Genomic DNA, 17,465 nt, shown 5'->3' on the forward strand with positions numbered 1-17,465 from the left:
ACTATTTACAAAAGTTCATGATTTTTTGTTGAAAGGTGCATTATTAGGAATGGTAATTATTCAACCGCGACTCAAAAGTTTTTTAATTAGTTACACATTGGAGATTCCGACTTTGCTTCGAGAAAAATCTCAATAGATATAATTACTTAAGTATTTTTATCTGCTTGTTTGGGGGAATAATATTAGATGTATCCATATCATAGTGACACTTGCCTATGTGTTAATATATGTATCAAGTAGTATCATAGTATTCTGAAAATTTTTTTGGGGATTAATTTTCATCTGTGGCAAATGCTTCACTCTTATCTACAGACTTTATGTTTGTTACTCAAGAGTGAGAAATAGTCTAATAAGATTCTGAAATATGAAGGCTTGTACAAAAGTAGCATTAGCTGTGATCATATAGCTTTAGAATATACTATTACTATATTATTCTAATTAAAAAAGTCAATGGGACCTTCTGAATTGTATTTACTGTGCTGCTTTTATAGGCTTGTAAAATTCTACCAGATTGTTATAAACTGCATGTATTTTTATTTGACTGTGGCAAAAGTTTGGGTTTAGCAAAAAGACTGTACCGAGTGTATAATATTCATATTATCATTAAAGCACATATTTTGTGGAAAAGCTGGGATATTAGTCATACATGCAGCATTAATCATTATATGAACATAATAGATTATTATGTACATAGTTTTTTGTATGTACAGAGTTTTTTTAAGCTATTTAAACCAGGTGATTATGTAGTACAGGTAGTTTTATTTACTAATCTAGTTTCACACATATATTGAGTATATGAATCATTTTATTTTTGCAGAATGCATATTTTGACTCTTTTTGCATAGCTAGCCAAGTAGTGGTGTCCTCTGGTGTAACTCCAAGAAGTGTAATTTACAGAATTTCTGTAGATATGCACAAGTATAGTGATTATTGTTTTACGTGGCTCAGATATAAGGTCATGCATGCTTTTTAAATTTGTGTAAGAAGGTAGAATTATTTTTATACTGAAAGTTGCTTTATACCTATTTTAGAATTATAAATATATATTATATATATTATTAACATTATTCAGAACAGTAGTATATATATATTTTGAAATTATCAGTTTTATTGTCTTCAGTTTTTCAAGTTTCAACTCCCTGTTTGTTCAAGAACATTAAACATCATTGACTTAAAATAGATGTTTATAGATAGTAATACAGTTATTCAAAGGACAAAATGTTGCCTAGTAACACCTCAATCTAACAGACTTTTGTACTTATCAGGTGTATTATTACAATTCGTTTTTGCTATGTTACCATTGAGTTCCGATACACTTTTAGATGAAGCTTTTTAAGTTGAATGTTAAGGGTAAGGTTTCATAATTGTTGTTACTGCAAGATATTTATGAAATATTCAAGTGCAGGCATTAATGTAGTCTTCATTACTTGCAGATTATTTCTTAGCACAAAGCCAGACCTCTCAAGGTGTCTGATGATGGATCTAGAACTGATCAGTTATCAACATTATGGTTACACAGTAGCACCCAAACTTATCAAACTTTATTGCAACTTAAGTTAATTAATTGCCAGTTTTTGGTCAATAATGCTCTAGAATGATTTCCACCCCCTTGTTGAATTAGCAAATTTATTAACAAAATTCTTTTACAGGAAAGAACTTAAGCATTTATAAGAAAATTGTTTTGTACAGGAACTAAGATTTAATATGTCAATTTCTTTTGTTAATTGATAAAAGTATACTGTTTGACTTAGAAGACTGATACCATAGTGTATTTTTTATCCTGTAAGGGAAAGCAATGCCAGTTCCAAGCATACTGTGTTTATTGGGATAAAAGTAACTACAGTACATAATCAAGAAAACTTATATTGTCATGAAAATACATATAATTATTCATATCATAAAATTACCCTATTATAATTATTATTTTTTAAAAGTAACAAATTCCTACTTCAGGGTTAATGTAATGGATATGAGCTACTTAAATTCCGAAGCAGATTCATTGTCACATGAAATGCATATACAACATTCATATATTTGAATTCATATACGTACAAGTTAATTCCTTGACACTACACTGAGTTGGAGTTAGTTACATCAATATACTGTAAGCAACAGATGTAATATTGCTTCTTTTGTTGTCCATATATAATCAAAGCTACTTTGATAAGCTACCAATAATTTTGGACTCTCAAATAACTTATGGCAATAAAGAATACTCTCAGCTTTTACCAAGAATGCAGTAGTCATATTTTATGGTACTGTATGCTATTAGTATACATTACAAAATATATATTGTAATTAGATGTTATTTCAATATTTAATTTTTGAATACATTAAATTAGATGTTATCATAACAATACTGCATTTTTTAATACATTTCCTTTGAAATTTCAGAGACTGCCACCTAAATTTTGCTGAAAGTTAATAAGATATTTTAACTGAACTGTGATTTTAAAGCAAATGCTAAATTGTAAGTCATTACAACCTGTGACATAAGAATTTTTAAATGATAAAATGTATGACCTAGATATTTAAGTTTACAAGTCAACTGTCAAGCGCAAATCAAAAACTGAATGCAGTGGTGAAATGCATATATTTTACTTCTTACGTCCACCACGTTCCTTCAGCTGTAATTGGATGACAGTTCCAGGTCCAACATTGTAATAAGACAAAGACTGTGAATCCTTGAAGAACAATCCATCTCTTGCTAACTTCTGCTTACCTGGGGGCAAACCAGTTTCTTCATGAAGTTTAGCTTTAACAACAGATACTGGATCTGTTACTGGAAGGGTCAGTGAAAGTGTCTGGCCCATCAGGCGCCATTCTGGTTTATCAGAAACCTGAGGAACTGCAACCTGGAATTTGACGGGACCAGGGAACCGTCTCGCCCAATCTTCTTCTGGAACGAGTGTGTCTTCTGTTCGTGCCCTCTTTGCAGCAGGTCCTTCATCATCATCTTTGTCCACACCAACCACACCTCCCATTGGAGGACCTGGTGGTGGTGGTCCAGATGGTGGAGGAGGTGCTGACTGAGGTGGCTGAGGGGCCATAAATCCTGGAACAGGTGGTGCAGGAGGGCCAGGCATGAAGCTTGCAGGACGAGGAGCCATCATAACAGGTGGTACTACCATTACAGGTGCTACGGGAGGCATTGGACCTCTAATATTAACTGCCATTACAGGCTGAGAAGGAGTTACCACAGAGGGTTTTGGAGGTGGGGGAGGAGGTGCTGGCTGTGGAGCAGATTTTGGGGGAGGAGGAGGTGGCTGTGGCTTTGGAGGTGGTGGAGGCTGAGCTTTTGGAGGTGGTGGAGCTGGGCGGGAGTGACTTACATTTGTGGGTGGAGCGGTAGATACCGGCAGCTTTGGCTGAGGTCCAATCTTCTCCTTTTCCTGATCAGGAAGCAGGCCCTTCACTTTATGAATCTGATGAATCTGCTCATTAATGGATATATTTGCACGTGCAGCTCTTGTTGCAGCTTCCATGGAACCTGTGTGACCATCCCATGTCACTTTCTCTTCACGTTTTTCCTCTTCACCAATCTTCTTACCAATTCCAGTTTCTTCATCACCAGCACCAAAAATATCAGTACGTCTTTCAGCCAATTGCTTGAGTGAAGACCGAATAGATTCACCTGTGGCAAATACGGTGTCAGGGTTTACTTTGTCAGCCATCATACGATCTCTGTCTTCAAGCCATCTAGGGTCCAACATGTTGATGCGCAAATGTTGGCTAACCTTATCAGGAGCAATCCTCTCGCCAGTGATGGGAGAAACAAGGTATGGGTCAGCATTAGCAGTCTTGGCAGTGTTAGCACGTTGCTGCTGACGTGGGTTATAGTCTTTGACAACTAACTGTCCAGCAACAGGAGGTGCTGGTGCTGGCTGCGGTGGTTCTCGTGGGAGTGGCGGCTGTGGCATTTTAATTTCACTTGGTTGAGTTTGTGGTGGCTGTGGTGGTGGTTGAGATGGTTGAGGCTGAGGTGGTGGCTGTGGAGGTTGAGGTTCCTCCTCTTCCTCTGACTCTGATTCCTCAGAGCTACTTTCCTCTTCCATGTCCAGCACCTGAGTGTCATCATGATCACCTGGAGCACCCTCCTCCTCTTCCTCTTCAGGTTCTTCTTCGTCATCACTTCCCAAAACCATGTCTGTGTCTGGAGTGATTCCTTCATCAATACGCTCTTGGAGCAGAACACGTCTGCCTACCTCTGCTGCTGTTGTAGGAGGAGGGAAAGAACCAACTTCCCAAGGTTGATAATCAATAGTTTCAACAACAGAGAAATCATGCCAGTCAATAGCAGCATATTCCAGTCTCTCTCTTTCTGCATCTTCTTCCTCTTTCTTCCTAACTGCTGCCTGATGCCTTTCCCACTCCACACGTTGATTAACCTGACAAAAGGAGAATAGCTTTCATTAGTTGCCCAGCTCCTACAGCTTTGAAAATTACAATGAAAGTTTCAAACTTAAAAACAGATCCTAGTTGTTCAAATTTGAAATATTTCAAAATACTTCTCAAGAAGGAATTAACAACAAATTAAAATCTAATTTCTTTACCTGCTCACTTACTGCTGCTGCAAATGGCATTTAATGTTAAAGTTTTGTGCATATCAATCCATTAAAAATGGTTTGTGCATCATAAAATTATCTATATTTAAAATATTGAATACAAGAACAGTAAAATTTATATAGTCCTCTACATAAACAAATACAAATATTCATTTCAGGCTTAAAAACTGATCTGCACTACCAAGTAGTTTCCATGTGTGGTCCCGTAAAGATTTATTCCTCTTTCAACACCTGAAGCACCTCTTCAGACACGTAGCTCTATCAATGAGCTTCTATTAATGCCCTACACTACATGTATGTCAGTAATTACTTTCACTACTTGAAAATAGTTATTTTCACTACTTTAAAATTTTCACCAAGTACAGCAGCTATTCTAGAGTGTAAATATGACATCTCCAACCAATAAAGCCTTACTCATTATGAAGCAATGATTTAGTTGAGAACTTACACTTTGTTGAATTCCTTTACAAAAGAATGTATTATATTAAATAGGAGGACTGATCTATAATGCTGGACTTACAACACTTAAAAAAAAAAACTAGTATTTGAGATCAAATGTCTTGCTGACCAAGAAACTTGTAATATAACTATTCACTTTGTAAAAGTTTCCGTAACCCTGTAAAAATCCAAGAAACTTTTGACAGCACAGAGAAAATATGATCAGCTTCATAAGAATACTATGGTAATAAACGATAACTTCATTACAATACTATGGTAATAAATGATAAGCAGAGAAAATATAAATATGAAAATCAACTTCATTGGAAATAAAATATTTGACAACAAATAAAAGGGTGCAACCCCCTGTGTGTTCAACCCTAAAAGTTGAGTCATCACCTCCAGGGAGAAAGTTCGAATTTAGAAACCTAATATGCCGAGACTTAGAAAAGAAATTTTAAAGCAATGATTTTTTGTTATGACCACACTACACAGTTTATCCCTCCCAACGAGCTGTTTATGATTATCTTGCATGGCACATCGTATGTCTTACTACAGATTCTTTGTAATGTCTATATGAACAAACTATACAGTACATATTTCCTAGTACCTCTTACTTTATGTCCATTCTTTTCTGACTCTTCTTGCTTAGCCATCCAACTCCTGCCACTTTACATTGCTCCAAATTTCGACCATTAAATTGGAACAAATGCTTCAAGCAAGCCCCGTGAGTCTAGAAGTGTGGCTCCACCATTTCTTTCAGTTAATATCTTTGCAATATGGATACTACTACAAGTATTTAAAAAATGATTTTAGTCTTAACTCTTTCTCACACTTGTCTAACAAAATACATAGGATTACTTTTAGGTTACAGTACAAAACTATTAATCTAAATTTCCTTGGTAATTTTTGGACCAAGAACTCACTGCTGGTTGAATGCAAGATGAAGATACAAACTTGATTGTGAAAACATAGTTATTCACCTACCTGCTTCATGACAGCCTGAGGACTCTGTGCTTCTTCAGTGAGGCGCTTCATGAGATCCTTTGGAGGTATAAGGACCTTGGTGTACTGCTCTAATAAACGGGTAAAGTACTGGAATAGTGAATGTTGAGGCCGAAGGAAATCAAACTGATTGTTGCGCTGCTCACGGTTCATAAGTGTTGTTAAAAACTGTCTGCCATTACGTGCCACAAACTGGGCTGTAAGTCTCACCTAGAAAAACAAAATTGCTCAACAAAATGTCTTGTATTCAGAACTACTATTCTTAATATGCAAAATCTATAACAAAGGTATGCATGATAATATGCAACCCCATGATTAATGAAAATCCAATAACATTTAAGCTATCAAATACTAAGCAGTATTCCTCTCCTTTGGTTTTATGAAGATGAACATACAAAACTCACTAAAGTGAAAAAAAGATAAAAATCTAAGATTCTGCATCATCAACTTCGTCAGTATAATATATCTTTCTCGTTATGGTTTAAAACATTCCTTACAATTCAAGAACTTACTGGTTACTCCATTTGTTATATGCAGTGCTGAATGACCTAGTAGGTCCTAGTGCTTGGCCTTTGGCCTAAATTTTATATTCAACTCAACTCATTTGCTAAATGAAAACAAAACTAAAAAGAATTTAATTTTCAAGTTTTAACAAAATAAAACAACATATCCCAGGCTTTCACTAATCTATTTTTAACTTACCACATCTAAATCAAATGCTGATATGGAAGGTGGGTCAGCAATAAATTCATAATCTGGTGGGGGTTCCTTTGGTGTAGTAGCTTCCAGTACAGCTGAACGCAGCAACTCCTGCTGCTTCTGCTGCTGTGTCTGTGACACAGACTGGGGTGGCCCTCGACCACCCGGTAGTGGGGGAATATCTTTGTCACCTGCAAAAATCAAATTACAATTACTGATACCAAATGGGAAATGGATGGGTAACCCTTTTCTTGACATCCCATTTTCAGAGAAGCTACTAATAAAAATGTTAGCATTGCTAATTCAATTACAAGTACTGTTATTCAGTCAAATGTTTATGATGATTACTCCTGCATTGACCTCTGAACTGCAAATAAGACTATACTTCCTAAAACGAAGTCTTGAAAATCAATTGTAACCATTTGCATTGAAACTAGAATATTTTATCAGCCAAGTCAATGCAAGCTAAGCCAAATAAATTCACAAGTTTGACAACGAATGTTTCATTCCAAATATACTGTATCCTGCATAAGTCGCAGAATTCAAGTACTAAATGAATGTCAAAGATTTCTCTTGAGCACCTGCTAAGATGAACTCAATAATGAATGATCTATGAAAATTATTTTGTTTAAGAGGTTGTCACACCGCTTTGGTCTATTCCAAGAGATTGAAAAATCTTATAATACCATGATACAAAACTTTACAGTAGTTATGTACTATGCCTTATTATATGTTATACTAAAATAGCCATTAAGTAATAAAAACTCTCACCTGGTTTCCCAGTACGGCATTCATTAACCTTGTGCTGATAATATGCATGATATGGGTCACCAGGATTAAGGAAGTTGAACTTGGGGTTATTCTGCTCATGCTGACGAATACGGGCTTCAAATTCTGGTCCATTACGGGCAACAAAATTTGCTGTCTTGTCAACAATATCTGGAAAACTTTGTTAAGGAAAAGAAATCCCTCCATGGCCTTTTTACTTATCATCATGCAATCTGTTGGCCTGTGTTGATGCTATGTTTGGAATGCCATGACCTGCAGATAGGCATATGGTTACAATCCATTACAGTATAATGGAACAGATGCATATTTAAAAACTACAGCATTTTGCAATTTATCACTAAAATAATGACTAGCATTGATAAAATCTAAAATTACCACACTCTACTTCAATCAATTATTAAACATGCCAAAAAAAATTAATTTTACAGAATACAGTAGTTATAAAATACCAAAATAATAAAAAGATGGAGTTCCAAAATAATAAAAAGATGGTTTTCTGAATTACTTTTCAATAATTCAAATGGCTCCACATATCCACCACAAGAGTAGAACATGTGTTCTGTGGAAAACCTATATTAAAAGTATCAATTCAAAATTTTCCTCAAATATCACTCAAATATTAAGAGTATGTTAACAAGGATATGACCATAAAAACAGCTACAATCCTCAGCATATCCAATTAATATGGTCAAAGTATGTACTGATACTATGAAAAGACAAAAACAGGAACCAGGTTCAATATTTAGACCCAACTTCCAAAAGTTGATGTGGAATTAAAAATTACAGAAAAACAATACATTTATCCATCATTTTCTTAAATTTTAACAAATCTCCCACAATAGTTAATATCAATAAAGCCTACAGTATATTTATAAGATGATGGAACTTGAATCAAACTGGGAAACTAAATTCAGCACAAATTATCAAAACTACTTAAAATATAATGATTTCATGTACGTAATTATTTATTATTCTACAGATTATATAATACAAGAAACTTTTTAAATTTATAAATCTTGTTTGGTCACTTTTTGCTTCCTTATATGGATTGCTTACAATTAAGTACTGAAGGAAAAGAGCAAGAAACACATAGTAAGCCTAAATTTACCTAACTAAATGGTAAAATCTACCCTAACCTAAAGCTAGGTTGGACTAAAATGCAGCAACCTGATTAACCAAGAGCCCATAAGCCAGTAAATTATATTTAGAGATTATATATATAATTTCTCAAACCGCTTTTAAAAGGGCCTAAATGCTGTAGTAAAAATGAAAACTACAACCGCACCCCTCTACTTCAATAGCTAGCATGTTTAGTATGTTCAAATTCAGCAGTGTTCAAGTAGTAGGTACCAGTCCATTCGGAGGAGAATAAAACCACAAACTAATGGATGGTGAATATTGAGAACATAAACAAAGGCACAAGTTAAACAAAAGGCACAAGTTAAACAAAAGCATAACTACAGGCGGTAATCTTTCTTTACATTAGCCATATAGCCTACTACAAAGGCAGCTTTAGCTAGCCTACTGGAGGTTATTCTACTATTAGAATAGCCTTCAGTAGGTCATCAATCAGCACATACTAGGTAACAACATCATTGGCAAGCCCTCATCTGGGCTAGCAGGTAGGTCTAGAAAACCCTATAGGGTAAACAACCGAGTGGACTACCTGGGCCAATCTTGCCCGTTCGTTGACCCACCTTCCAGAAAAAGTACTTTGAGAGAAAACACTTATTTCGAGAGGAAAGAAGAGGTCTTGGGTGTTGCTCCCACGACCTATGACTCGTGACTGGTGTCCATCTCCGGTGTCAGGATGTGCTAAAGTACTTTTTCTAGAAGGTTGGTCAACGAGCAAGCAAGATTGGCCCAGGTAGTCCACTCGGTTGTTTACCCTAATTGCTGCTCATACAATTCTTCCCTGAAATAACTATTGAACTATTGATCTTGGCTTAGGCTATGAAAATAACCTATCGGTAAGCCTACAACCTAGTCCACGTATTTACATATAAATAAAACACATAGGCTACATGAACTTGGTTGACCTTAACTTGCCCTAAGGTACGAAAATACCATAGGGTAAACAACGGAGTGGGTAGATCTATATAACTATTCCACGGCGACCTAGACTATGGCAGTTGCGGTTTTTCAATGCAGTTTTACCTCCTGAACAAGATTTTAAAAGTAATATTTATTTGGTAACTAAACTGTTATTTACCTTTGAACTACTGCACCTGTTGGTACTGTCGTGTAGCACCGCGGAATGCTTATATAGATCTACCAAAATACTGAGTGGACTAGCTGCGACCACCTTAACCGTGTTCAGACCAACCTTCAGAAAAGGTACTTTAACATGTCCTGACGCTGGAGATGGGTACCCAGTGTTGCCAAAACGCGGAGAAACGACCAAAAGTGCAGAGAAGATTCGAGTGGGAGTCTTTGAATGCAGAGCTGCGGTCTGCACTCCGCACGCGTGCGGAGCTGTAGGTCCGCATATTGTATTTATGCTATTGAAACTTTTTTTCCATTAATAAAAGCTAATTTAAATTATAACTGTTTCATTAACCACATTACACATATTTAATATTTCTTTAAAATACTAATATTATTAAAAAAACGAACCATTCTCACTAGTCTTGAGTGTTTACGCCCCAATATCATTTAAGATGGTCAATTTTGACAGCAGCAGATGACGTAACCCAAACGTGATGTCCTACAATGTATTCATTCTTTAGGTCCAGCAATCTTCAATCTGCCCTCGTAATTATATATGTAGGTTAGTTAAATTTGGTTAATTTGTAAATTAATCTTAGGGAGAAGACTGTCTTACATTATTGTAAACTTAGTCATGTTTAATGAGTATTTTTTTTAAAAACAAATGCAAATGTTTTAGGCAATTGCATAAATTGAAGTGATTCAACTGATTATAACCGAATAAGTTTCGATACCAGTATACTAGCCTCAGGAAGTGGTGTATTAAGATCGTGTATTTTCTTTATATTAATGTAGTTTGTTGCTGAAAATTGGACCATTTATGATGTGCTCTTTTCCATTTTCTTGAAACTCATAGCCCTGAATAGGGCATTCGTTTGGCTTAGGATTGCCATATACATACCATAAAACATGCATAATATGCTGTCCATTCTCCTGGGGAAATATCTCATTACAAAATATCAGGATAATAAAAGGTGGCATAGACCTACATGTTTAATATCGTTTTTTAAGCCTAGACCTATGTTATATATTAGGTTGTTTATCATCATTATTACTTCAGCAAAGGTTCTGATTTAACATACTGCATATTACATAAAGTGACAAATGTGGTTTAAAAAAGAAAGGAAAGAACAAACTACCTATGGATATCGAAAGATTTATGGAGTTGGCTAAGGCAAAGAACTGAGTGAAAAGCAACCGTTTTTTTTAGTAAAGAAATACATTTCAGTGCAGTTTGTTTTAACTTCCCACTCTTTGCTGAAAACTTTATGAATAAATTTACTTGCCAGCGTTCACTTTGTAGCCTAATTTACGCATCAAATCATATATAACAATAAATAACTATAAAACAGTAACACACACACACACACACATATATATATATATATATATATATATACTATATAATATATATCTATATATATATATATATATATATATATATATAAGATATATATATATATATATATTATATATATATGGAATGTAATCAATCATCTTCAAGACTGAACACCGTGCACGTATCTCGTTCGATTCTAAATTTTACTATCGTTAAAGTTACGTCATGTTTCAAAAGATATGAAGCAACTGAATTTCGGAAAGGGGAAAATCTAACTCTAAAAAGGTTTAATTAGTAGACCCAACTCATATACTGGTAAAAATTAAATATAATAAAACCAGGGTGACTATTTCATCTATTTAGTGTAGCAAAATAACATTGCTTGGTAACAAGTACTACACCTCCCGGTGCGGAGTTAGTTTCTCGGCGATGTGCGGACTTCGCGGCAACCCTGTGGGTACCAGTCACGAGTCTCATGTCTCAAGGCGTTGCTCCCACGACCTGTGACTCCTAACTGGTGGTCATCTCCGGTGTAAGGACGTGTTAAAGTACTTTTTCTGAAGGTGGGTCTGAACACGGTTAAGGTGGCTGCAGCTAGTCCATTCGGTTGTTTACCCTAGTAAACCAGTAAGCCAATAGTAATCCAGTCTAGGGTACCATATAGCTTAGGCCTACATAAATTGTTTACATAGGCTACCAAAGGTATTGGGTAAGAGGCCTACGTAGTATACTTAGGAAAGGTACTTGGGTTAGCAGGTCTGGGTATGACGCAAGACGGCCACAAAGATGACAGGCCTATTCTGATTTCCTCCAGCCTACAATAAATAGGCTAGGCCTATATTGAAGGTAGTTAAAAAATGGATAGTAGCCTAAGTAGGTAGGAGGTCCTAGGTAGTATTTCTGCAGCGTTAAAAAGGATACTTCTCACTTCCGGCGGCGGATAAATGAACCCAACCACGCTCTTCTTCTCCTCCGCAGAGGGCGGCGCCTCTACGGGAGGCATCTCGGCGTCAAGTTATTTTAGTGATTTAACTCAATAAATCCTTCGCTTTCAAAATATAAACAATAACAACACAGCAGCCGTCAATCCCGGTCACACGTAATGGAGGACCTCTTCTTCTTCTCCACCTGACCTGAAGTAACATTGCCGAACCTTTCCTGAAGTCAGGTTTATTTGGCTTCGATTCCGACGTCATAGAAAACGTCCATTTACTTACAAGCTACCAATGACTATTATAAATCATCACCCTGTACTTTGAATTTTACTCCCAGGGAATGCAACTGTAAAAACTCTTCATCAGTGGGAATACAGTGTGTATGATGTCGATTAGAGGCAAAGAAAAAAATCAACATTTACTTTTCAGATGGATCATCGATGATGCTAACACTTTAATGTTTGAATTTTAAATTGTAAATTACTGGTATACTGCTTTAAGATGGATCATCGATGATGCTAACATTTTAATGTTTGAATTTTGAATTGTAAATTACTTGTATACTGCTATAATTTCGAACTATATACGTTTTCATTGAGTACTTATATATCTTCATTATAGACGTTGTTAATGGAATAGAAGCTGTATCGACTCATCGAGGTAATATAATTTATGATTACTAACACAGAAATAACTATACTCTGTTTTTTCCATCTGTCCATCCCCCTGTAGTGTTTTTGTATGGTATCACTGCGTCCCGGGCTTTAGATAGTTACATTCAGCTTACATTCAACGATTATAATAATATCCTATTTCGAATATTAACGGTGTAATTCGCATACAGTAATTTATTAAAACACTTTTCAGTTGCAAATGTACACCCAGATATCCTTTTATTTACCTAAAACTTAGACATAGCGTAACTCTAAAGCCCGGGACGCAGTGTTACCATACAAAAACACCACAGGCGGATGGACAGATGAAAAAAAAACAGAGTATAGATAACGCAAACAAAAGGAAAAAAGTAACAAACATTCGATTTTGCTGACATTATATTGTTAATTTATAACAATGCTGCTTAAGCTATCGAATGAAAGTCTATTGTTATTTACTGATGAAACAGTAGACTTGTCAATCAATAATGATTCCCAAAAGAGAAAATAGCATCGTCTTGGTAATTTGACTCGTGGTATTAATCTGTTGATATATTTATATAAACGTTAGGAAGCTGTAGAATAGTTTGTTCCAACATGATAATATAACGAAAGAATGGAATTATCACACGAGTAAATTAAATAACTGCCTATGATACTAGATACCAGTCTAGTGACGTTTTGAAAATCCGTTGAAGAACAAGTCAAGAAGTATTTTTTTCTTTTTTTCGCGTCTAGCAATGGCTATGGGATATGCTATTACAATAACCAAGCACCCAGTAAAGAAGAAATCATAACAAAATGATGAGCGAGAAAACTGTCAAAACCCCCTCAAATTTGAGGACAAGTAAACATACAGGATTTTTTTCATTCCAAAACTGTGCTTCATTAGACATTGTATGAATCTGTGAAGAGACTGAAGAGGTAATGAAATACTTACCAGAGTAGATTGTGCGAATGTTAGTGATACATTCCACATTGCTTTATCTTCATAGGATTGCTGAAAGAAAATACAACCCTTCTCAGATAAAAAAAAACTGGAGGAAGGTTGTCGAAATATGGGCCAATGGGTCCAGACAGTCAAAGTTCTGGAAAAGGTAGCTGACACACAACCCAGAACGCCCCTTCAGTGCTATCCACAATGTTTTATAGCTAGAATTTAATTTTCTAATTGTTTTTTCTGTTTTAAATTCTTCCAGATTATCGATTAAATTAGTTTTATGGATGCACGTTAGTACTGTTTATTGACTCAGCACCTACATATATACCTTACTCATTTAGAATAATTTAATCTTTCATCAAGAGGCCCTTGTATATATTAATAATAATGCCATTGGAAATTCTTGGCCTCCCATACACTTATTGTTGAAATCACCAGCTAACATTTAGTTGGTCTACATTAATTGAACTACATAAAGTCCTTTTTCAAGTTTGCCAGGTAGGGGAATCTTGACTTGTGTAATATTCGAATTATCATCACCTGTTCATGGGTTTATTCTTCTGTAAACAGAAGGTCTCTAAAGTATGGATTTTTTCCTTCGTGCTTACGAGTTATCAGTTTAGTTACTGTAGTATATGAAATATTCACGGTCTAGAGAGAGAACGATTGACCGTAAAGTAGGTATAACGGTCATGCGAGATTATACAGAGAAAAAAAAACTTAATCTGGTATTTTTGGCATAGCTAGTGGAAATTCATTAAGAGAGAGAGAGAGAGAGAGAGAGAGAGAGAGAGAGAGAGAGAGAGAGAGAGAGAGAGAGAGGGAGGGGGGGGGGAGTCCTAAATACGGAAAGTAACTTCAGGTAATCTTTATTTTGGTTCAAAAGCAACGTGTTTACGGTGGAGCCATCGATTACTGAAAACTTTACACAATATACTTAACCTAATAAAATCGCAATATGTAAGACAAATACACTTGACCATGAAGATAAAAATGATTAAATATTTAGTTGTTAGCTTAAATGAGGGTAATACGATGCAACATTGTCGTCAGCAGTGCCATTTTCTGTTAAATTCAAGAGAGACTATACACAAACAATATCCATCGTCGGATGGCTTTTGACGATGCATTAGCGTTATCCTTTGATCTGGCAGAATCTGTTCCTCCAGTACACAAATATCTAAGTTGCCCAGCACGATTTTACCGATAATTTAGTATAGTAACGCTTGTTTTGGCAGAATGTAATAAAAGGATTTGATATATTCTCATTGCTATTAAAACTATAGCTATCAGGCCTTTTTAAATATATGAATGGAGAATTTAGTGTGAAGTAGTTGATAAGATTTCAAACAATTTATCCAATATAAATAATAACGTGGTTGACCTATTTTATGTTTATTACAAAAAGTTCTATGTCTGCCCTTGACATCAATACTGTAGTACTATTGAGAACTATATATCGACACAAATGATTAAATGATGGCAAAATTGTGTCGACTGAATTTAATAAATAAATTATCTATTAATGACTAATTTAACCAGAAGTTTTGAATACCTTGAAAAACTCTTTTTACCGTCTAGTAGTCAGAGTTACAATGTGAACGTTCTCTCTCTCTCTCTCTCTCTCTCTCTCTCTCTCTCTCTCTCTCTCTCTCTCTCTCTTGATAGAATTAAAGTACTGGATATCACTGAATGATAGTTGAAGATTCAACAGTAAGTAGTCTGAGCTGTGAAATAATCTTTCTAACCCTTCTGTTTGGCAGTGGAAAGTTTGTGTAAATCGTTTTTTTTTTCTCTCTCTCTTTATTAATCTATAGCATATGAAAGCTAGTGCAACCCCTACACATTAGGAGGTTTCTTGCCAGTAACAGAAAATGAGGTGCATCATGGAATTCAATCTTGTGTTGGCTTCGAATGGAAAAGGTGAAGTCCCGAAAATAGTTTGTTAGTTTGTTTGTATGGTGTTTTTACGTTTCATGGAACCATTGGTTATTCAGCAACGGGACCAACAGCTTTACGTGACTTACGAACCACGTCGAGAGTGAACTTCTATCACCAGAAATACACATCTCACACTCACGAAATAGTGTACATTTGAACAGGTTTAAGTTTTCGTTTAAGACAAAAAATGCAGACTGTGTTGGTTTTCCAGGCTGTTTCTGTCATCATCTAAGATCACAACTGGAAAACCTTAATTTAATGAGTCGAGCAGATCCCCTCCAACTTCACAAGTTTAAGGTTTTTAATAACTTTCTTCAGCATCAGAGGGGTTTTCAAATAGAATCTATAACAAGCATTCTTTTATTTTTTCCAGACCCCACAAATTTCCGTATCATAAGTTATCAGATACTACTACTACTACTACTACTACTACTACTACTACTACTACTACTACTACTACTACTACTACTACTACTAATACTCAAATCAAAGGAACGAGCCCTTCCGAACCAACAAGAGTTAGACAAGGAGAAATTTGGCGAACTGTCTACCTTTGCCTCTCGCAAATTTCTGGGGTTAAGAATAATTTGGTGATGCAGCTCTAGAAGATATCAAGAGGTGGTCTGTAGTGACACCAGAGGTGTCCGTTCATTAATTAGGTTTATGACCAGCAAGAAATGCTAGTAGTAGTAGTAGTAGTAGTAGTAGTAGTAGTAGTAGTAGTAGTAGTAGTAGTAGTAGGGATATGTTTTAGAAACAGCTCCCTTGCTTGTTTTATTCCTCCTTTGCTATCAGTCGCATATCAAAGCATCGAGAAGAGTGGGGATAAGACCTGAAGCACCTCCCTTCAAGCAGAAGCGATATCTGGGTAAAAATGTGTCATCTCATCAAAATGCAAGTTGATAGTAAACAAAGATTGGGTAATTCTACAGAATAGTTCCGCACGGACTGCAAGGAACGTAGCCACGGATACGACATCCACTAGGGATTGGGGCATTCTTTAGACCTTGGGGGCGTCCAATGTATTTCGCCGTGTTTAGTACTGGCCCCCTGGGGTTAATTACAGTCGTCCGAATAAATGTTACTTAAAATTCTTGTTCAGGAGGTAAAACTGCATAGCAAACCGCAACTGCCATAGTCTAGGCCACCGCGGAATAGTACTGTAGATCTACCAAAGTTTGATTTACCTCCTCTATTCTTTCCTACAATGATGCCTCATTTCCCAGTCATGTCTTTAATTGACAACACAGTAGCGAAAAGGTCGATATCTTTGGGGCAAACTTTTCCATTAGGACTTAACCTGTTTCGTTAATAGCCTTGTTTTCTAAAACATGCAAGAACATGTATTTGTTTACATACTTCAACAACGTTTTCATGTTCCTTATTTTTCCTTTTTTTTCTATCTAGACTGAGTTACATGACACACTGCCTCGTTATATTTTGAAGACGAAGCTGCATCTCTAGTTCATTTACCCCAAGATGTTTCCCGCTTCTTTTTTTCCATCATTAAGCTTTACAAAAATTTTCGGTAAACTTCATTCTTTTAAAATCCTTTTGGTAATTTCAGTCGCAAGTGAAGACTGGCGACATGGAGTCCCATTCGTCTTCATCCCGCGGACCGGAAAATACAAGAAAAACGTCTCTTGATACATTTTTGCGAATTTCGGATATGCAAAGTGAAGAACATGGAAGACTGGTTTCTGGGAAACACGAGAGCTATTCTTGCACACATTTCCATTTCTTCTTTTATAACATGCAAATAGAAAGAGGAATATATATTTTCAGTGAATGTGGTCTGAAATTCCCCGCTGTGGTGGAATGCGGTTTTTGCGTTGTAGTCGAACACAGAAATAATATACATGTGGTCGGTTGTGACTACATGTGCATAAAGGGTGCTCGCGTTTGACGCTCTCTCTCTCTCTCTCTCTCTCTCTCTCTCTCTCAGACCTCACT

General features: G+C 35.9%; 1 protein-coding gene across 1 annotated transcript; it reads right to left on the bottom strand.

The window, feature by feature from the left end:
* Window positions 1–1,802: 1,802 nt before the first annotated feature.
* On the bottom strand, window positions 1,803–12,183 carry LOC135197314 (splicing factor 3A subunit 1-like). Its single transcript, XM_064224453.1, has 5 exons — window positions 11,965–12,183; window positions 7,479–7,646; window positions 6,711–6,898; window positions 5,991–6,218; window positions 1,803–4,388 (listed from the first exon to the last, which is right to left on the bottom strand). Exons 1-5 carry the CDS (start codon window positions 12,044–12,046, stop codon window positions 2,598–2,600), a joined length of 2,457 nt encoding a protein of 818 aa, XP_064080523.1. The 5' UTR covers window positions 12,047–12,183; the 3' UTR covers window positions 1,803–2,597.
* Between the last annotated feature and the right edge of the window lie 5,282 nt (window positions 12,184–17,465).

This window comes from Macrobrachium nipponense, chromosome 18 (assembly GCF_015104395.2).
Source record: "Macrobrachium nipponense isolate FS-2020 chromosome 18, ASM1510439v2, whole genome shotgun sequence".
NCBI lineage: Eukaryota > Metazoa > Arthropoda > Malacostraca > Decapoda > Palaemonidae > Macrobrachium > Macrobrachium nipponense.